At 47.1% G+C, this 19062-nt stretch overlaps 1 protein-coding gene across 2 annotated transcripts in view; it reads right to left on the bottom strand.

Annotated features, from left to right (window-relative positions):
- kdm5ba (lysine demethylase 5Ba) overlaps nucleotides 1-19062 on the bottom strand; it is a 63506-nt gene that overhangs the window by 22274 nt on the left and 22170 nt on the right. For both annotated transcript variants that reach the window (XM_080792571.1, XM_080792572.1), the window contains exons 9-20: nucleotides 17953-18072; nucleotides 17194-17352; nucleotides 15514-15695; nucleotides 14161-14323; nucleotides 13674-13793; nucleotides 9475-9669; nucleotides 7434-7615; nucleotides 6506-6636; nucleotides 5232-5382; nucleotides 4111-4231; nucleotides 2307-2567; nucleotides 213-394 (exon numbers count right to left, since the gene is read on the bottom strand). In XM_080792571.1, the coding sequence (XP_080648697.1) occupies nucleotides 213-394; nucleotides 2307-2567; nucleotides 4111-4231; nucleotides 5232-5382; nucleotides 6506-6636; nucleotides 7434-7615; nucleotides 9475-9669; nucleotides 13674-13793; nucleotides 14161-14323; nucleotides 15514-15695; nucleotides 17194-17352; nucleotides 17953-18072 (1967 nt within the window). The remainder of the gene's footprint in view (nucleotides 1-212; nucleotides 395-2306; nucleotides 2568-4110; nucleotides 4232-5231; nucleotides 5383-6505; nucleotides 6637-7433; nucleotides 7616-9474; nucleotides 9670-13673; nucleotides 13794-14160; nucleotides 14324-15513; nucleotides 15696-17193; nucleotides 17353-17952; nucleotides 18073-19062) is intronic.

Below are 19062 nucleotides of genomic sequence, written 5' to 3'. Positions count from 1 at the left end.
AAAAGATTAACACTCATCTTTTAGTTTCTCTAATAACAAACTAAAACATGAACCTTGGTGTTAGCATTACGTTATGCTTTAGCTATATCTGCTAAAATAGCAGATCTATACAAGCTCATAGAAAAATCGAAGAACGACTGACACAGCTTTTTCAGAAAACTGAACATTTTGTAGAATGTGCTCTGGGGTCCGAACGGGTCGGCTCTGCTCACCTGGCCTCCATGAGTCCCAGCGCCCGCTCCTCCCACTGCTCCGACACCGTCAGCAGCTCCTGCAGCCGGGCCATGGCCCGCTCCACGGAGCCGTGCGGGGCCAGGCCCACGCCCTGGTCGATCAGCCTCCTCATGGAGTCCAGACACAGGGAGTCTGGCCGGCCGCTGGCCAGGGACACCGCCTGGAGCAACACATCAATACATCAATCAATCAATCAATGCTTTAGTTAAAGCGCAAATAACATGCATTTTAAAACGGCTTTTAATATCTAATATCATATTGTCTATGTGTCCCCCTTCTATATATTTTTTTATCCCACGATTTTGTAACCCATTTTTCACCCCTGTGTCAATCATCTACTGTGATCCTGGGCTCTACACACCCTCCACCAACCTAGTCCCCATATATGGGGGACAAGGGGAGACCAACCTAGTCCCCATATATGGGGGACAAGGGGAGACCAACCTAGTCCCCATATATGGGGGACAAGGAGAGAGCAACCTAGTCCCCATATATGGGGGACAAGGGGAGAGCAACCTAGTCCCCATATATGGGGGACAAGGGGAGAGCAACGGACTTGAACTCATGCTTCCTTCATGCCTGAGTGTCCAAGTTGCTCCTTTACACCTGACAGGGGGGAGTTTCCCTGGTTGGACGTAGCGCGTGGAAGGAACACGTTATTCCAACCAGTTCCTTTCCCCTCCATCAGGCGCCCCGGCTGGCCAGGGGGAGGCAGTTTAGAGACCAGGATTACTGCATGTTTTTTGTGAGGGTACCTACCCTAGGGGACACGGGGAGAACATGCAAACTCCACACAGAAAGGCCCTTTAGCCAACCCCCGCCTTCGGGTATGGGCACTGATGACGCGGAGGAGGAAACACGCCGCCAGCGCCCACGGCGTCCCGAGCGGGAATCGAACCCAGGTCCATGTTTCTGAAAACCCCTATGTTTCCATGTCAAACATTTTCATGTCAAGGACCCCCAAAAATATATGTAAATAATATGACCCCCATCTGAAAATATGTTGTTCCAGGGACCCCCCCCCCCCCCCCCCCGTTCGCTCTGAAAGAATATATATTGAAAGATTTGTGTCACATTTTCACAATTTCCCAAAAATGGCGGGTAGGCAAAATAAGAGTATGAGTTGATGATAAAATAGCAGATCTACAAGCTCGTAGCGTGGTAGATCTGCTAAAGTGTAACCAGGGGGGGGGGGGCAGTCAGACAGATATTTAACCAGGGGGGCAGTCAGACAGATATTTTGTGAAGCCACTGAGGAAATCGGGATTTCCTGAAAGTTCATATAATGGCCTGTTGTGGCGCTGTCATTGGGCCCAGAAAAAACCCATAGCCCCATAGAAGTCCATGTATTTGGGCCCAACTTCACCTAGACTGTATTACCTTAATAAACATGGTCATGAATACTTTCTGCTTCCAGTCACTAGTTTAAAGTCTCATTTCTCATGTCATAATATTCTTTTTGGAAAATTATGATCCCATTTATTAAAAAGAAATACCATAAAGTCGCGTATGTTCTGAGGGGCGTGGCTACCGTTACAGTCTATGATCGGGATTCCCCTCCCACTCGAGTCAAAATAAAAACCAACGGAGAAGAAGGGGGGGGGGGGGGGAGTCCAGCCTCGTTGTCTGGGCCAGCCAATGGGCCAGCTGGGCCCAAACGGATCTAGAAAGATGGCGACTTACAATTCAAGGACTGACAGGCTTCATTTTACATTCATGTTAGACCCGCGGAACGCTTTGTCCATATTCTTTACAGTCTATGAGTGTAACACAATCCTTAAAACACCCAGAGGGGTTTCTCGTCCAGGCCGGTGGATGCAATACCTCCATCCAGCGGGCCTGTTTAGAATCTGATCTCAGGTCAGAATGGGTGTAAACAAACAATACCTCCATCCAGCGGGCCTGTTTAGAATCTGATCTCAGGTCAGAATGGGTGTAAACAAACAATACCTCCATCCAGCGGGCCTGTTTAGAATCTGATCTCAGGTCAGAATGGGTGTAAACAAACAATACCTCCATCCAGCGGGCCTGTTTAGAATCTGATCTCAGGTCAGAATGGGTGTAAACATTACCTCCATCCAGCGGGCCTGCTCCAGGCGCTCTCGGAGCCGGGGCAGCTGAGGCAGCTCCACGTCCAGACCCAGGGACTGGTCCAGGAGGTTCTGCAGCGCGGCGGGGCTGGGGTCCAGACCCAGGGACCGGTCCCGGAGGTTCTGCAGTGCCGTGGGGCTGGGGGGGGTCTCCTCCTCCTCCTCCTCCTCCTCCTCCTCCTCTGAGGAGGAGAGGAGCAGCTCGCTGCGGCGCTGGAACTCGTCCACGCGCGTCAGGAGGTCCTGGGGGGCAGGAAGAAGTGCAGACATATTTTATTAGAAAACTATTTAAAAAGGTTAAAAAACTAGAAATCTAAATCAAAAGAGGGACAAATAAGAAGGGTGTGTGTGTGTGTGTGTGTGTGTGTGTGTGTGTGTGGGGGGGGTTATGTAGGGAAAAGCCAGTTTGAAAAGGTGGGTTTTGAGTGTGCTTTTGGACATTTGGAAGGTGTGGGGCAGCTCTGATGTGAGTTGGGAGTGAGTTACAAAGACAAGGGCCAGCCACTGCGAAGGCCCTGTCTTGTGTTTTTAAAGACAAGGGGCAGCCACTGTGAAGGCCCTGTCTTGTGTTTAAAGACAAGGGGCAGCCACTGTGAAGGCCCTGTCTTGTGTTTTTAAAGACAAGGGGCAGCCACTGTGAAGGCCCTGTCTTGTGTTTAAAGACAAGGGGCAGCCACCGCGAAGGCCCTGTCTTGTGTTTTTAAAGACAAGGGGCAGCCACTGTGAAGGCCCTGTCTTGTGTTTTTAAAGACAAGGGGCAGCCACTGTGAAGGCCCTGTCTTGTGTTTAAAGACAAGGGGCAGCCACCGCGAAGGCCCTGTCTTGTGTTTTTAAAGACAAGGGGCAGCCACTGTGAAGGCCCTGTCTTGTGTTTTTAAAGACAAGGGGCAGCCACTGTGAAGGCCCTGTCTTGTGTTTTTAAAGACAAGGGGCAGCCACTGTGAAGGCCCTGTCTTGTGTTTTTAAAGACAAGGGGCAGCCACTGTGAAGGCCCTGTCTTGTGTTTAAAGACAAGGGGCAGCCACCGCGAAGGCCCTGTCTTGTGTTTTTAAAGACAAGGGGCAGCCACTGTGAAGGCCCTGTCTTGTGTTTTTAAAGACAAGGGGCAGCCACTGTGAAGGCCCTGTCTTGTGTTTAAAGACAAGGGGCAGCCACTGCGAAGGCCCTGTCTTGTGTTTAAAGACAAGGGGCAGCCACTGCGAAGGCCCTGTCTTGTGTTTAAAGACAAGGGGCAGCCACTGCGAAGGCCCTGTCTTGTGTTTAAAGACAAGGGGCAGCCACTGCGAAGGCCCTGTCTTGTGTTTAAAGACAAGGGGCAGCCACTGCGAAGGCCCTGTCTTGTGTTTGTGAGGCAAATGTGAAAGGAAGGAAGGCCCACCCAGAAGACTGGTTGGTGCCGCTTCCCAAATAATTATCACAATATGTAAAATTATGTTTCGGTGATATCCTTTCTTCTTTTTTCTACAAACTGCCAACCAGATCGTTACAGGCTTCAACGATGCTTGCTTGCTTGCTTTATACTAGGGTGCTTTTTATTAGGGTGCTTTTTATTAGGGTGCTTTACATTAGGATGCTTTTTATTAGGGTGGTTGTTGGAAATAAAAACAGCTACCCAGTAGAGTAGAGTAACCCGGAATGACTGGATTGGGTGGGTCAAATCTACAAATCAACTAATCGAATGATTCCCGAGCGCGGCACGGCTGCAGCTCACCGCTCCAAGAGAGATGGGTCAAATGTCACTTCGGTAACGTGTGTGACGAATCGTACGACTTTGACTTTGACTGACCCTTAGCAGCGGTCCCTGGCGGATGTTACACGGCAGGATGTCCAGTTGTCCCACAAACGACCGCAGCTCCTCCACCGTCAACAGGTTCTGACTCTGGGTCTTTCCTCCTCCGTAACGATACCTAACGCACCAGGAGAAACATCTATTAGTTCATCTGACTCTGGGTCTGTCCTCCTCCGTAGCGATACCTAACGCAACAGGAGAAACATCTATTAGTTCATCTGACTCTGGGTCTGTCCTCCTCCGTAACGATACCTAACGCACCAGGAGAAACATCTATTAGTTAATCTGACTCTGGGTCTGTCCTCCTCCGTAGCGATACCTAACACACCAGGAGAAACATCTATTAGTTAATCTGACTCTGGGTCTGTCCTCCTCCGTAGCGATACCTAACGCACCAGGAGAAACATCTATTAGTTAATCTGACTCTGGGTCTGTCCTCCTCCGTAACGATACCTAACACACCAGGAGAAACATCTATTAGTTAATCTGACTCTGGGTCTGTCCTCCTCCGTAGCGATACCTAACGCACCAGGAGAAACATCTATTAGTTCATCTGACTCTGGGTCTGTCCTCCTCCGTAGCGATACCTAACGCACCAGGAGAAACATCTATTAGTTCATCTGACTCTGGGTCTGTCCTCCTCCGTAACGATACCTAACACAACAGGAGAAACATCTATTAGTTCATCTGACTCTGGGTCTGTCCTCCTCCGTAACGATACCTAACACAACAGGAGAAACATCTATTAGTTCATCTGACTCTGGGTCTGTCCTCCTCCGTAACGATACCTAACACAACAGGAGAAACATCTATTAGTTAATCTGACTCTGGGTCTGTCCTCCTCCGTAACGATACCTAACGCACCGGGAGAAACATCTATTAGTTCATCTGACTCTGGGTCTGTCCTCCTCCGTAGCGATACCTAACAACAATAGTCTCCTCAGCATCACTAGTAAATACCTGGTGTGTCTCTAGTCTACTCAGCATCACTAGTAAATACCTGGTGTGTCTCTAGTCTACTCAGCATCACTAGTAATTACCTGGTCTGTCTGTCCTTCTCAGCATCACTAGTAAATACCTGGTGTGTCTCTAGTCTTCTCAGCATCACTAGTAAATACCTGGTCTGTCTCTTCCCGTTGAGGAGCTGCTGGGCCATCACAGCACACTTCTCGGCCTCCGTAGTGACGGTGCGGAGCTGCTGCAACAGCTCTGGTCGGGGGAACTCCTTGCCCTCTGCCTGCTCCACCAGGCTGCGGAGATCCTCCAGACCTGGGAGAACCACAGAGAAGCATCCCAAGGATTAACCCATTTTGACCTGAGATCAGGTTCTAAAAATGTCTTCTACATTCCTGACAGTTTTCTGAAAAAGCTATGTTTCTATGTCAGTCGTTCCTCGATTTTTCAAAAATAGCAGACCTACAAGCTCGTAGCACGCCACTCGGTGGCGCGCTACGAGCTTGTAGATCTGCTATTTTTCAATAGCTCTAAAGCACAACATAATGCTAACACCAAAAGGGCTTTAACTGACCTGAGATCAGATTCATACGAGGTTTCCACTGGACACACACACACTGGTCTGATTAACCCATTCTGACCTGAGATCAGATTAAAAAAATGTCAGTCGTTCTTCGATTTTTCAAAAATAGCAGACCTACAAGCTCGTAGCGCGCCACTCGGTGGCGCGCTATGAGCTTGTAGATCTGCTATTTTTCAATAGCTAAAGCATGACATGATGCTATAACACCAAAATGGGTTCCCGGTCAGAATGGGTTAATGAGAAGTTGTCCAGAGCTACTCCGTAAGGTGGAATTCACTGCCAGGTTAGATTTAGTGAAGGCAATGCAACAGAAGGTTTCAGAATTATGTTAAAAGAGTATCTTCCAATATTCTATTAACTTGAATTATCCGTGTTGACAATAATTATTATCGATTTCTGTGAGAGTTCGATGGGTTGACAAAATAAATAATAAAATATGAAATGTATAATTAGTGAGAAATTGTAAGATGGATTTTTTTTTTTTTTTTCCAAAAAAATGTGTTTTAGCAAATTCAACATAAAGGGCGGACCGAGACAGAAAGAGCCTGCTGGTTGGTCACTCAGGGACCAATCAGGAAGGCTGACAGTATGCTGGTTGGTCACTCAGGGACCAATCAGGAAGGCTGACAGTATGCTGGTTGGTCAGTCAGGGACCAATCAGGAAGGCTGACAGTATGCTGGTTGGTCAGTCAGGGACCAATCAGGAAGGCTGACAGTATGCTGGTTGGTCACTCAGGGACCAATCAGGAAGGCTGACAGTATGCTGGTTGGTCACTCAGGGACCAATCAGGAAGGCTGACAGTATGCTGGTTGGTCAGTCAGGGACCAATCGTGTCGTTTCTACGATGGACTCACTTCTCTTCTTCTCCGCCTTGCGGTCGCTTCCCAGGACGTCCTGGGCGTTGTCCAGCCACTCTCTGTACGACTCGTGGCGATGCTTCACCGCTGAGAGCATGCTGTGGAGTTCATCTAGAGACCACCTGAAACTGGAGAGGAGACAGAGACGAGTTCATCTACAGACCACCTGAAACTGGAGAGGAGACAGAGACTAGTTCCTCTAGAGACCACCTGAAACTGGAGAGGAGACAGAGACGAGTTCATCTACAGACCACCTGAAACTGGAGAGGAGACAGAGACTAGTTCCTCTAGAGACCACCTGAAACTGGAGAGGAGACAGAGACTAGTTCATCTAGAGACCACCGGAAACTGGAGAGGAGACAGAGACTAGTTCATCTAGAGACCACCGGAAACTGGAGAGGAGACAGAGACTAGTTCATCTAGAGACCACCGGAAACTGGAGAGGAGACAGAGACTAGTTCATCTGGAGACCACCTGAAACTGGAGAGGAGACAGAGACTAGTTCATCTACAGACCACCTGAAACTGGAGAGGAGACAGAGACTAGTTCATCTACAGATCACCTGAAACTGGAGAGGAGACAGAGACTAGTTCATCTAGAGACCACCTGAAACTGGAGAGGAGACAGAGACTAGTTCATCTAGAGACCACCTGAAACTGGAGAGGAGACAGAGACTAGTTCATCTGGAGACCACCTGAAACTGGAGAGGAGACAGAGACTAGTTCATCTAGAGACCACCTGAAACTGGAGAGGAGACAGAGACTAGTTCATCTAGAGACCACCTGAAACTGGAGAGGAGACAGAGAGAAATCTTTTAGAACAGTGGTTTTCATCAACCAGTGGTCCTTGAGGGGGTTCCAGGTGGTCCCCAGTGTGTGTGTGTGTGTGTGTGTGTGTGTGTGTGTGTGTGTGTGTGTGTGCTCACCAGAAGGTGTAGTTGTCGGGGGGGCAGGGGCAGAGGTCCCAGACGCAGTGCAGACAGACCACGCGGTCGGGGGAACAGGGACAGGTGAGTCCAGACAGGTAGCAGGTGGTCCGACACTTATGGCACACCCTCTCCTCGTCCGCCATGAGCTCATACTGTACCCTCTGGGACTGGACCACGCCCTGGGGGGGGAGGGGGAGGGAGGGGGTACATTATAATACTGTTACAGTACAGCTCATACTGTACCCTCTGGGACTGGACCACGCCCTGTGGGGGGAGGGGGAGGGAGATACATTATAATACTGTTACAGTACAGCTCATACCGTACCCTCTGGGACTGGACCACGCCCTGGGGGGGGAGGGGGAGGGAGGGGGGGGGATACATTATAATACTGTTACAGTACAGCTCATACTGTACCCTCTGGGACTGGACCACGCCCTGTGGGGGGAGGGGGAGGGAGATACATTATAATACTGTTACAGTACAGCTCATACCGTACCCTCTGGGACTGGACCACGCCCTGTGGAACACCAATTATTCATTATTATTGCCCTCAGAATGAGAAAAGAGAAGTTTCTTAACACATTTTTTTTTGTTTGGCATTTTTGATTAATCCGTTCTCAAATCTAATGTTAACGTCTAGGTGTGCCGTTATGCCCGTTTCAGCACGGCCTGAGAGTTCATTTCAACCAATTGACTGCAGTAGAATTGTACATATTTTCTTTCTTGGCATGGAGTACCCTCTGAGAACGCACCACTCCCTGTGGGACAGTACAGTCACATTATTAAACCTATTGATGCTGCTTTTCCACTGAAGAAATCACACATTTGAGGCATTAAAGGAGAATTCCATACTAAAATGCTTTCTTACCTTTCTTTGTAGTCGTTACGTCCCCACCAAAGAGGTCCAGGTGTTATTTTGTGCAAAAGCTCCTTATTGGCTATTTCCCTACCATAAGCCCTAAATAAATTGCATTGAATGGGAATTGAATGGGGCTATGGGGTGTTGTGCTAATTTGCTTATTTCCATCGCTCAAAATTATAATTTCTTTGTATATATCCTCTCTTCATAATGTAAATAATAACCCAAGCGGCACACTTTACTACTTATTTCGATGGAAATAAGCGAATTAGCACAACACCCCATAGCCCCATTCAATTCCCATTCAATGCAATGCAATTCATTTAGGGCTTATGGTAGGGAAAATAGCCAATAAGGAGCTTTTGCACAAAATAACACCTGGACCTCTTTGATGGGGACGTAACAACTACAAAGAAAGGTAAGAAAGCCTTTTAGTATGGAATTCTCCTTTAAACCTCTCTACGCTTTTATGACATCTCTGAGAAGAAAGTTTCTGGAAGACGATTCTAAATTCTATCGCTTCAAATACTCTTTCATCTAAAAAAATAACTAATGACTGAATAAATATCCGATCTACAAGCGACGCGCTCTGAGCTTGTAGATCGGTTATTTCCGGTGCGCTGCAGCATGCCTTCACAGAAGACCCGCTGCTGCATGCTTCTATGGATTCTAAATGAGTGGAATCAGTCGTGGCGACTGAGAACTTTAATCACGCAGAATAGATCATTCATTTACACGTCTACGTTTCCAGAACGGGGTTTACGTCATGAAGGAAAGCCTTAAAGAACATTACAGACAGAACACTGTAACTGTTGCTCCTGAAATCACATCATTCTTACAATTAAAGGGACACTTCACCCTTTTTGCAAAAAACAAAATATGTTAATGACGTTTAGAAGCTTTAGAACACTTTCCTGGGGGTCTTTATGTGTGTATTATGTGGTTTTTAGATATTTTAGATTGTAGCAGTGAGCCTGTTTCTGTCTCTGATGTCATGGACACTGGGCTCACTTCCTTCCTGGACTACATGTTGTCTCAGTAAGACAGCTCTCCCCCCTATCCACAAGGAGGAGCAGTGCACCAAAGAATTATGGGAATTGTAGTGGTCATAGACCCTACAGACATCATCTGTCTGTCTGTCTGTCTGTCTGCCCCCCTGTCTGTCCCCCTGGTCTCACCATCTTGTCCACGTTGTCCCTCAGCGTCTCCTCCTCGCGGACCATGACGTCCATGTCTCCGCTCAGCGTCCGGGCCAGCTCCATCTCCATGCCCTCCGCCTTGGCAGCCATGTTGCACACCATCTCGTCATGGGAGAACACGCAGTAACGACTCAGCTGACGGTAGTGAGCCACACACTCCCTGCCCTGGGGCATCTGGAGGAGAGAGAGAGGATGTTAGTGAGACACACTCCCTGCCCTGGGGCATCTGGAGGAGAGAGAGGATGTTTGTGAGACACACTCCCTGCCCTGAGGCATCTGGAGGAGAGAGAGAGGATGTTAGTGAGACACACTCCCTGCCCTGGGGCATCTGGAGGAGAGAGAGGATGTTTGTGAGACACACTCCCTGCCCTGGGGCATCTGGAGGAGAGAGAGGATGTTAGTGAGACACACTCCCTGCCCTGAGGCATCTGGAGGAGAGAGAGGATGTTAGTGAGACACACTCCCTGCCCTGGGGCATCTGGAGGAGAGAGAGGATGTTAGTGAGACACACTCCCTGCCCTGAGGCATCTGGAGGAGAGAGAGGATGTTAGTGAGACACACTCCCTGCCCTGAGGCATCTGGAGGAGAGAGGATGTTAGTGAGACACACTCCCTGCCCTGAGGCATCTGGAGGAGAGAGAGAGAGAGGATGTTAGTGAGACACACTCCCTGCCCTGAGGCATCTGGAGGAGAGAGAGAGAGAGGATGTTAGTGAGACACACTCCCTGCCCTGGGGCATCTGGAGGAGAGAGAGAGGATGTTAGTGAGACACACTCCCTGCCCTGAGGCATCTGGAGGAGAGAGAGAGAGGATGTTAGTGAGACACACTCCCTGCCCTGAGGAGAGAGAGAGAGAGAGAGAGGGCTGAGCATGGATATGGACCTTCGTCTCTGGCGTTTGCACTTAATATATATCAATATCAGTAGTTTCTAAATAATAAACGATGTGAAATAAACAACGTCGTTTCTCTTCACGTTGAAAAAGAAATGGTTCCGATTAACCCTCGACGTGAAAACAGTGTCTCTGTGTGGCGTTCACTGAAAACAGTGTCTCTGTGTGGCGTTCACTGAAAACAGTGTCTCTGTGTGGCGTTCACTGAAAACAGTGTCTCTGTGTGGCGTTCACTGAAAACAGTGTCTCTGTGTGGCGTTCACTGAAAACAGTGTCTCTGTGTGGCGTTCACTGAAAACAGTGTCTCTGTGTGGCGTTCACTGCGTTCCTTCACAAGGTCACATGACAATAATAATGAGCTCATACTGTAAAAACAAAAACAGACCAAAAATAAACTAAGTTTCAAATGGGTTTTTAGCTACAATAAGCCTTGCTGGCACTGAGACCTTGAGGTCATTTAACAGAAATTACCTCAAGGTTTTTTTTTTGTGTGCCAGGCAGCAGTTTGTGCAACACGGTTTCAATGCGTGGGAAAACGAGATCAAAGAATTGTTTAGTCTGGTGACCTTCGTCTGCTCCGGCATTTAGCCAGCGGCGCGCACTGAAATATTTACACCGCAGTCTCAACGTGGCCTTAAACGGTGAAATAACAGGCCTGCTAGGATAGGACGACTCGCTATCCAAGTCACCTCTGACGGCGTAGAGTAGGGAAGGAGCTCGTTCATTTCTATTAATAACGAACACTTTGCGCAGGGAAGCTGGGTACCTTCTAGGCATGTGGAAAATAATCGATACATCGATACAGACGTGCGCGATGCGAGTGCATCGGTTCATTCACTGTGTATCGGATACAATCGACGGGTGAAATCTCGATGCATCGTTCGCGGAGTGCTTGCATCGGTAAAATCCGTGGTTGCACCTTTTTTTTCATGGTAAATTTCACCCTATCCTGTGTTTCCAAGGCGCATTGAATGTACCATCAGAAAAGGAAGGGAAAAAAAAGGTCTCTCGCAGCGCACACGCACACGCTGTCAGTGAACAGACGCTACCGTACGACGGTGCAGAGTAGACACGTTGAGACAACAAACAGACTATAAAGAGCACCCGCGACTAACAGAAGTGAGCCCCACGCATTAAACAAGAGAAGCACCAACTTTAGCTTCATAAAATAGCTGTCCGTCGATCAGTTGACTTTTCACTGTAGCGCTGCGTGCTGGTAATGATCCACACTCCGACACGAATCTGCGTCGCGACCATTATCAATTTGTAATTAAAGAAAGCTTCTGCAGTCTGCACACACGTGTACAACAACAACAACAACGCCACAGCTGGGTGTACTGCTTGCGTTTAAAGTCGTTTACAACCGTTTCACAACTTTCCACTGTCCAGCTTTCCCCTGCTGTTCTCTGGGATAGAAGCCTTATTTATATTCTGCAGCAAGACGGTGTCGCACGCCTAAAATTGCAGATCCACAAGCTCACAGCGGGGCGTGGATGAGACGCGTTGTGAGCTTGTACATCTGCTATGTATTTAAAACGTTAATAATACATGCAGGCCAGGGTCTTCAATGTTTTTCAGGTCAAGCCAAGGACCACTTAGCTGAGAGTGAGAGATCAAGCAGGGACCCCCACTATACATTTATAATTATATTATATATTATAAATTATATTATAAAACTGTGTTGCAGATTAAACTATAGACATAGACTTGTTTGACAGCACTACAAGTGTGACCTGTAATTTTAGTTTTGTTTATTTGTTTCTTTTCTATTTATATGTTGGTAACATTAATTGATGAACGATAGGCTATTACATTTTAATCTCTTGAACCCTCTATACTCAAAACCTCAAATTGACCTTTGAGATATAATAATTATACTATAGCCTATGATTATTAGTAATCTAACAATTCCACAATAACCAGCAGAGAGCAGACCCTTTGTTTACTTACATAATTCTATAAGTTGGGTTGTTTGAGATGCAGAGCTATAATACTAACCTACAGTAAAACAATAAATTGCTTTGAATTTAAATGTAATGCATTTTTACATGTTTTGGGAAATTAATAGAGCTTTAATATAAATCCTTTCTAATCTCCATCAAATCGCATCGTATCGGTAGAGGGGTGAATCGCATCGTATCGGTAGAGGGGTGAATCGCATCGTATCGCATTGATTTGAACTAAATGGTTATCGCATCGCATCGGGAAGAGTGAGAATCGTATCGCATCGTGCATCGAGATGCGTATCGAATGGTGAGATGAGACGAGATTCACATGCCTAGTACCTTCACTAAAAACACCCTGGACAACGCTCCACACGTCCCAAACTCTGCTCCCTTCTGGCTCCAAAACTATGGAATGAACTTCCCACTGCAGTCAGAACTACAGACTCACTCCCAATCTAAACTATGGAATGAACTTCCCATTGCAGTCAGAACTACAGACTCACTCCCAATCTAAACTATGGAATGAACTTCCCATCGCAGTCAGAACTACAGACTCACTCCCAATCTAAACTATGGAATGAACTTCCCATCGCAGTCAAAACTACAGACTCACCCCCAATCTAAACTATGGAATGAACTTCCCATTGCAGTCAGAACTACAGACTCACTCCCAATCTAAACTATGGAATGAACTTCCCATTGCAGTCAGAACTACAGACTCACTCCCAATCTGAACTATGGAATGAACTTCCCATTGCAGTCAGAACTGCAGACTCACTCCCAATCTAAACTATGGAATGAACTTCCCATTGCAGTCAGAACTGCAGACTCACTCCCAATCTTCCGCCGTAGTCTGAAAACCCACCTTTTCAGAAACTGTTAACTGGTTAATGTGTGTACCGTCACTCTTAAAGTGTAATGCTGCTTTACAGCTGGTTGGCAGGTACCATTACACTGTTAGACAGACATCTGCTACTTCTGATTCTTTAGTGTGACGCCGCATCAAGTAGGACGTTCATTTACGAAAAAACACAGTCTTTGCTGCAACAGTGTTTATTGTGTTAACCCATTTCTGACCTGAGATCAGATTCTAAAAGAGTCTTCCACATCCTGACAGTTTTCTCAAAAAGCTATGTCTTCTATGTCAGTCGTTCTTTGATTTTTCAAAAACAGCAGACCTACAAGCTCATAGCGCGCCACTCGGTGGCGCGCTATGAGCTTGTAGGTCTGCTATTTTTCAATAGCTAAAGCATAGCATAATGCTAAAAAACCAAAAGGGGTTCCCGCCCCAAAATGGGTTTTAAACACGTTTCCAATGGATAGGACAGTTCCTCCTTCTTACCCAGTCCGTGGTGCAGAAGTTGACGGCCTCAGCGAAGTTGAAGCCCTGGTTGAAGCCGCTGTGGTACGCTCTGGGGAACGTGATGACGAACTCACCGGCACACTGGTTGGTACGGAAGATCTGGGAGAGAGAGAGAGAGATACAGTTGTTAAAAAGTGGACTGTGGTTTGTAGTTTGTGTGTTCAGGGTGTGATGGTGTGTTCAGGGTGGTGTGATGGTGTGTTCATGGTGTTACTCACAGGGACTCGGGGTTCATGATGGTGTGTTCAGGGTGGTGTGATGGTGTGTTCAGGGTGATGGTGTGTTCAGGGTGTGATGGTGTGTTCAGGGTGGTGTTGATGGTGTGTTCAGGGTGTGATGGTGTGTTCAGGGTGGTGTTGATGGTGTGTTCAGGGTGTGATGGTGTGTTCAGGGTGGTGTGATGGTGTGTTCAGGGTGGTGTGATGGTGTGTTCAGGGTGTGATGGTGTGTTCAGGGCAGTACTCACGGGGACTCCGTTGTTCATCAGAGTGTTGGGGTTCATGATGGTGACCAGCTGGTGCAGGAGGTCAGGCTGCGACTCAAACAGCTCCGGGGCCAGCTTCCTCATCACGCCTTCCAGGTGCTCGGCCGCGTAGCTCGGGGCGCCGTACCACGTCTTGGGCTCCCCCCTGTGGGCAGGAGGGTAAGTACAACACGCCTTGGTTAATATTAACCCATTTTGACCCGAGATCAGATTCTACAAAATGGTCTTCTACATCCTGACAGTTTCCTGAAAAGGCTACGTTTCTATGTGTCAGTCGTTCTTCGATTTTTCAAAAATAGCAGACCTACAAGATAGTAGCGCGCCACTCGCGCTATGAGCTATGAGCTTGTAGATCTGCTATTTTTCAATAGCTAACGCATAAGATGTTGACTAAATCTGTTCACTAAATCTTCATTTAATTACTAAAGACAAAAATAGGGCTAATATAAAGTTGATTATCTTTAATAGATTGTTGCAGACATAACGATAGAATCAATGCTGTTCTTCCTTGGAATGGAAGACAGAAATATATCATTGAATTAAGAAGCAAAAGATTGGAGGCTTTTCCCTTGAACAATTCTGTTCTTCTGGGGGTCCCTGATACCACAAATGGGTCCCAACCCAGTTTGATAAACAGCACCTTAATCTTTAACCCATTCTGACCTGAGATCAGATTCATACGAGGTTTCCACTGGACACACACTGGTCTGATGAACCCATTTTGACCTGAGCTCGTAGCGCGCCACTCGGTGGCGCGCTACGAGCTTGTAGATCTGCTATTTTTCAATAGCTAAAGCATAACATGATGCTATAACACCAAGAGAGAGAGAGAGAGAGAGAGAGAGAGAGAGAGAGAGAGAGAGAGAGAGAGAGAGAGAGTGAGAGTGAGAGAGAGAGAGAGAGAGAGAGAGACTACCCTCACCAGTGCAGGTAGTTGATGGAGTAGCTCCAGAGAGAGAGAGAGAGAGAGAGAGAGAGAGACTACCCTCACCAGTGCAGGTAGTTGATGGAGTAACTCCAGAGAGAGCGAGAGAGAGAGAGAGAGAGAGAGAGAGAGAGAGAGAGGGAGAGAGACTACCCTCACCAGTGCAGGTAGTTGATGGAGTAACTCCAGAGAGAGCGAGAGAGAGAGGGAGAGAGAGGGGGAGAGAGACTACCCTCACCAGTGCAGGTAGTTGATGGAGTAACTCCAGAGAGAGAGAGAGAGAGAGAGAGAGAGGGAGAGAGACTACCCTCACCAGTGCAGGTAGTTGATGGAGTAACTCCAGAGAGAGAGAGAGAGAGAGAGAGGGAGAGAGAGAGAGAGAGAGAGGGGGGGAGAGAGACTACCCTCACCAGTGCAGGTAGTTGATGGAGTAGCTCCAGTGGTCCTCGATGTGCCAGCAGAAGGAGGAGAAACACATCCCGACGTAGAGCCAGGGCAGCTTCATGCCACAGATGTCTGCCGTGATGTGGGTCAGAACCGAGGCTTCCAGAACCGGCATGTTGTTCAGGTTCCACCCGGAGTTCAGGTACCGCTGTGGGGGGCAGACAGACAGGTTGTTGAGGTTCAGAGAGACAGACAGGTTGTTGAGGTTCAGAGAGACAGACAGGTTGTTGAGGTTCAGAGAGAGACAGACAGGTTGTTGAGGTTCAGACAGACCCATCGACTGATCTAATATACGGTCAACCTTCCCTGTGTTTCTACACTAGTCCACCCATCGACTGATCTAATATACGGTCAACCTTCCCTGTGTTTCTACACTAGTCCACCCATCGGCTGATCTAATATACGGCAACCTTCCCTGTGTTTCTACACTAGTCCACCCATCGGCTGATCTAATATACGGCAACCTTCCCTGTGTTTCTACACTAGTCCACCCATCGACTGATCTAATATACGGTCAACCTTCCCTGTGTTTCTACACTAGTCCACCCATCGACTGATCTAATATACGGCAACCTTCCTTGTGTTTCTACACTAGTCCACCCATCGACTGATCTTATATACAACAACCTTCCCTGTGTTTCTACACTAGTCCACCCATCGACTGATCTAATATACAACAACCTTCCCTGTGTTTCTACACTAGTCCACCCATCGACTGATCTAATATACAACAACCTTCCCTGTGTTTCTACACTAGTCCACCCATCGACTGATCTAATATACAGCAACCTTCCCTGTGTTTCTACACTAGTCCACCCATCGACTGATCTAATATACAACAACCTTCCCTGTGTTTCTACACTAGTCCACCCATCGACTGATCTAATATACAACAACCTTCCCTGTGTTTCTACACTAGTCCACCCATCGACTGATCTAATATACAACAACCTTCCCTGTGTTTCTACACTAGTCCACCCATCGACTGATCTAATATACAGTAGACCATGTTAAACTAGTTGCTGTGTTTTAGACCGATGTTAAACTAGTTGCTGTGTTTTAGACCGATGTTAAACTAGTTGCTGTGTTTTAGACCGATATTAAACAACAACAAAAGGAAGGTAAGACATTGCAGCATGAGTAGCAATAAAGTAGTAAGATAAACTAAAGTAAATAATACTATACAATAACAGCAGCACAGGGTGAGGCTGTTAAACAAAGATCAGTGTGAGATGCAGTGATTGAAACGGTAACCATGGCGACCTACAGACGTGAAATGCTTAGTAGACGGATACCATTCCAGCCAGGACGACTCATGTATGAATGGAAGGAATATTATATTTATAAATGTATTGATTATGAACAACTGAATGTACGCGACTGCTTAGCCGATTAGTTTGACGACATAATGACATACATCTTCCTGTCATTGTCAATATTTAATGTCCGTGTTGCCACACATTTACGTCATATTTCAGGCACATACTGCATGACGTAATTGCACCCTCAAAGCTGAATATAGGAGGGGCTAGCGGGGGGGCTCTCTTATCATCATACAGCCAATCAAATCATCACTATGGGGTACACACAAACACACAGAGATGGTCATATGGCCCGGGGGGCGAGCTAAACAAACGACAGCGTACCTCGTCATCAGGGTTGATCTGGACCTGGTCTTTTGTAACAGGAAACCCGCTTCCAAAGTCCTTGGAGGCGATGTCTGCCCCGTACTCCACCGTCACGTCCTCCTCGATGGTGCCCACCAGGCGCCAGAACTCCTTCTCTACCAGCTCTGTAGGAACCATCTGGAGAACAACAACACAAACATTACTCTGTAGGAACCATCTGGAGAACAACAACACAAACATTACTCTGTAGGAACCATCTGGAGAACAACAACACAAACATTACTCTGGAGGAACCATCTGGAGAACAACAACACAAACATTACTCTGTAGGAACCATCTGGAGAACCACAACACAAACATTACTCTGTAGGAACCATCTGGAGAACAGAGATACAGAACATTACTCTGTAGGAACCATCTGGAGAACCACAACACAAACATTACTCTGTAGGAACCATCTGGAGAACAACAACACAAACATTACTCTGTAGGAACCATCTGGAGAACAGAGATACAGAACATTACTCTGTAGGAACCATCTGGAGAACCACAACACAAACATTACTCTGTAGGAACCATCTGGAGAACCACAACACAAACATTACTCTGTAGGAACCATCTGGAGAACCACAACACAAACATTACTCTGTAGGAACCATCTGGAGAACAACAACACAAACATTACTCTGTAGGAACCATCTGGAGACTCACATGGACTGGCATGTTGAAACATAAATATATATTAATATAAAAGATTCCTATTAACCCCGTACTCACATGGACTGGCATGTTGAAATAATCCGACTTGAAGGAATCGGCCATGTCTCCGAAGGCTCGGATGTTGTACTTCCTGCTGGCTTGCTCGAAGCCGAACGCCACGGCAGGTTTGCCACATTCCTGTGGATAGAAAATAAACACAAACAGTCATCATGTTGTCCATGGTATCGATAAGCTTTGGGCTTATCCAGTACCCGGTATCGATAAGCTTTAGGCTTATCCAGTACCCGGTATCAATAAGCTTTGGGCTTATCCAGTACCCGGTATCGATAAGCTTTGGGCTTATTGAGTACCCGGTATCGATAAGCTTTGGGCTTATCCAGTACCCGGTATCGATAAGCTTTGGGCTTATTGAGTACCCGGTATCAATAAGCTTTGGGCTTATCCAGTACCCGGTATCAATAAGCTTTGGGCTTATCCAGTACCCGGTATCGATAAGCTTTGGGCTTATCCAGTACCCGGTATCCATAAGCTTTGGGCTTATCCAGTACCCGGTATCAATAAGCTTTGGGCTTATCCAGTACCCGGTATCGATAAGCTTTGGGCTTATCCAGTACCCGGTATCGATAAGCTTTGGGCTTATCCAGTACCCGGTATCGATAAGCTCTGGGCTTATCAAGTCTGTTATATATTGACCATGATGTCATGTTTAAAAGTGATCGTTATCAAAAAAAAGATAACGAGCTCCTTCCCTACTCTACACTTCTGGTGTGTGTGTGTGTGTGTGTGTGTACGCTGTGTGTGTGTGTGTGTGTGTGTGTGTGTGTGTGTGTGTGTGTGGGGGGGAGGTCGTTCAAGTGTTGCTGGTTAATTGGAGATGAAAAAAGAAAAAAAAGAAAATGTGAAAAACATATTTTTCTCCTTCCAGCTGATTGCCACGGCCTCCAGGGGGAGTGTTGATGGTCCCCAGAGCCCCGTCCTTCACAGGAGAGGAAAGAAGACACCTTTTCTGTTGTTGTAAATAATAAATGAACTCTTCAGGGGGAAGACTAGACTGACTGACTGACTGACAGGGTGGGGGGGGGGGCGGGCAGGTCTCACCTGGGCAGGTGTTGTTTTCGTCGATTAAAACTAAGATGAAAAATGTGGGTGCAGTACTTAGTTTAGACA

This window comes from Protomyctophum bolini (assembly GCF_963924005.1).
Source record: "Protomyctophum bolini genome assembly, chromosome: 20".
NCBI lineage: Eukaryota > Metazoa > Chordata > Actinopteri > Myctophiformes > Myctophidae > Protomyctophum > Protomyctophum bolini.
The sequence above is the reverse complement of the archived record's forward strand: the minus strand, read 5'-3'. Positions and strand labels throughout refer to the sequence as shown.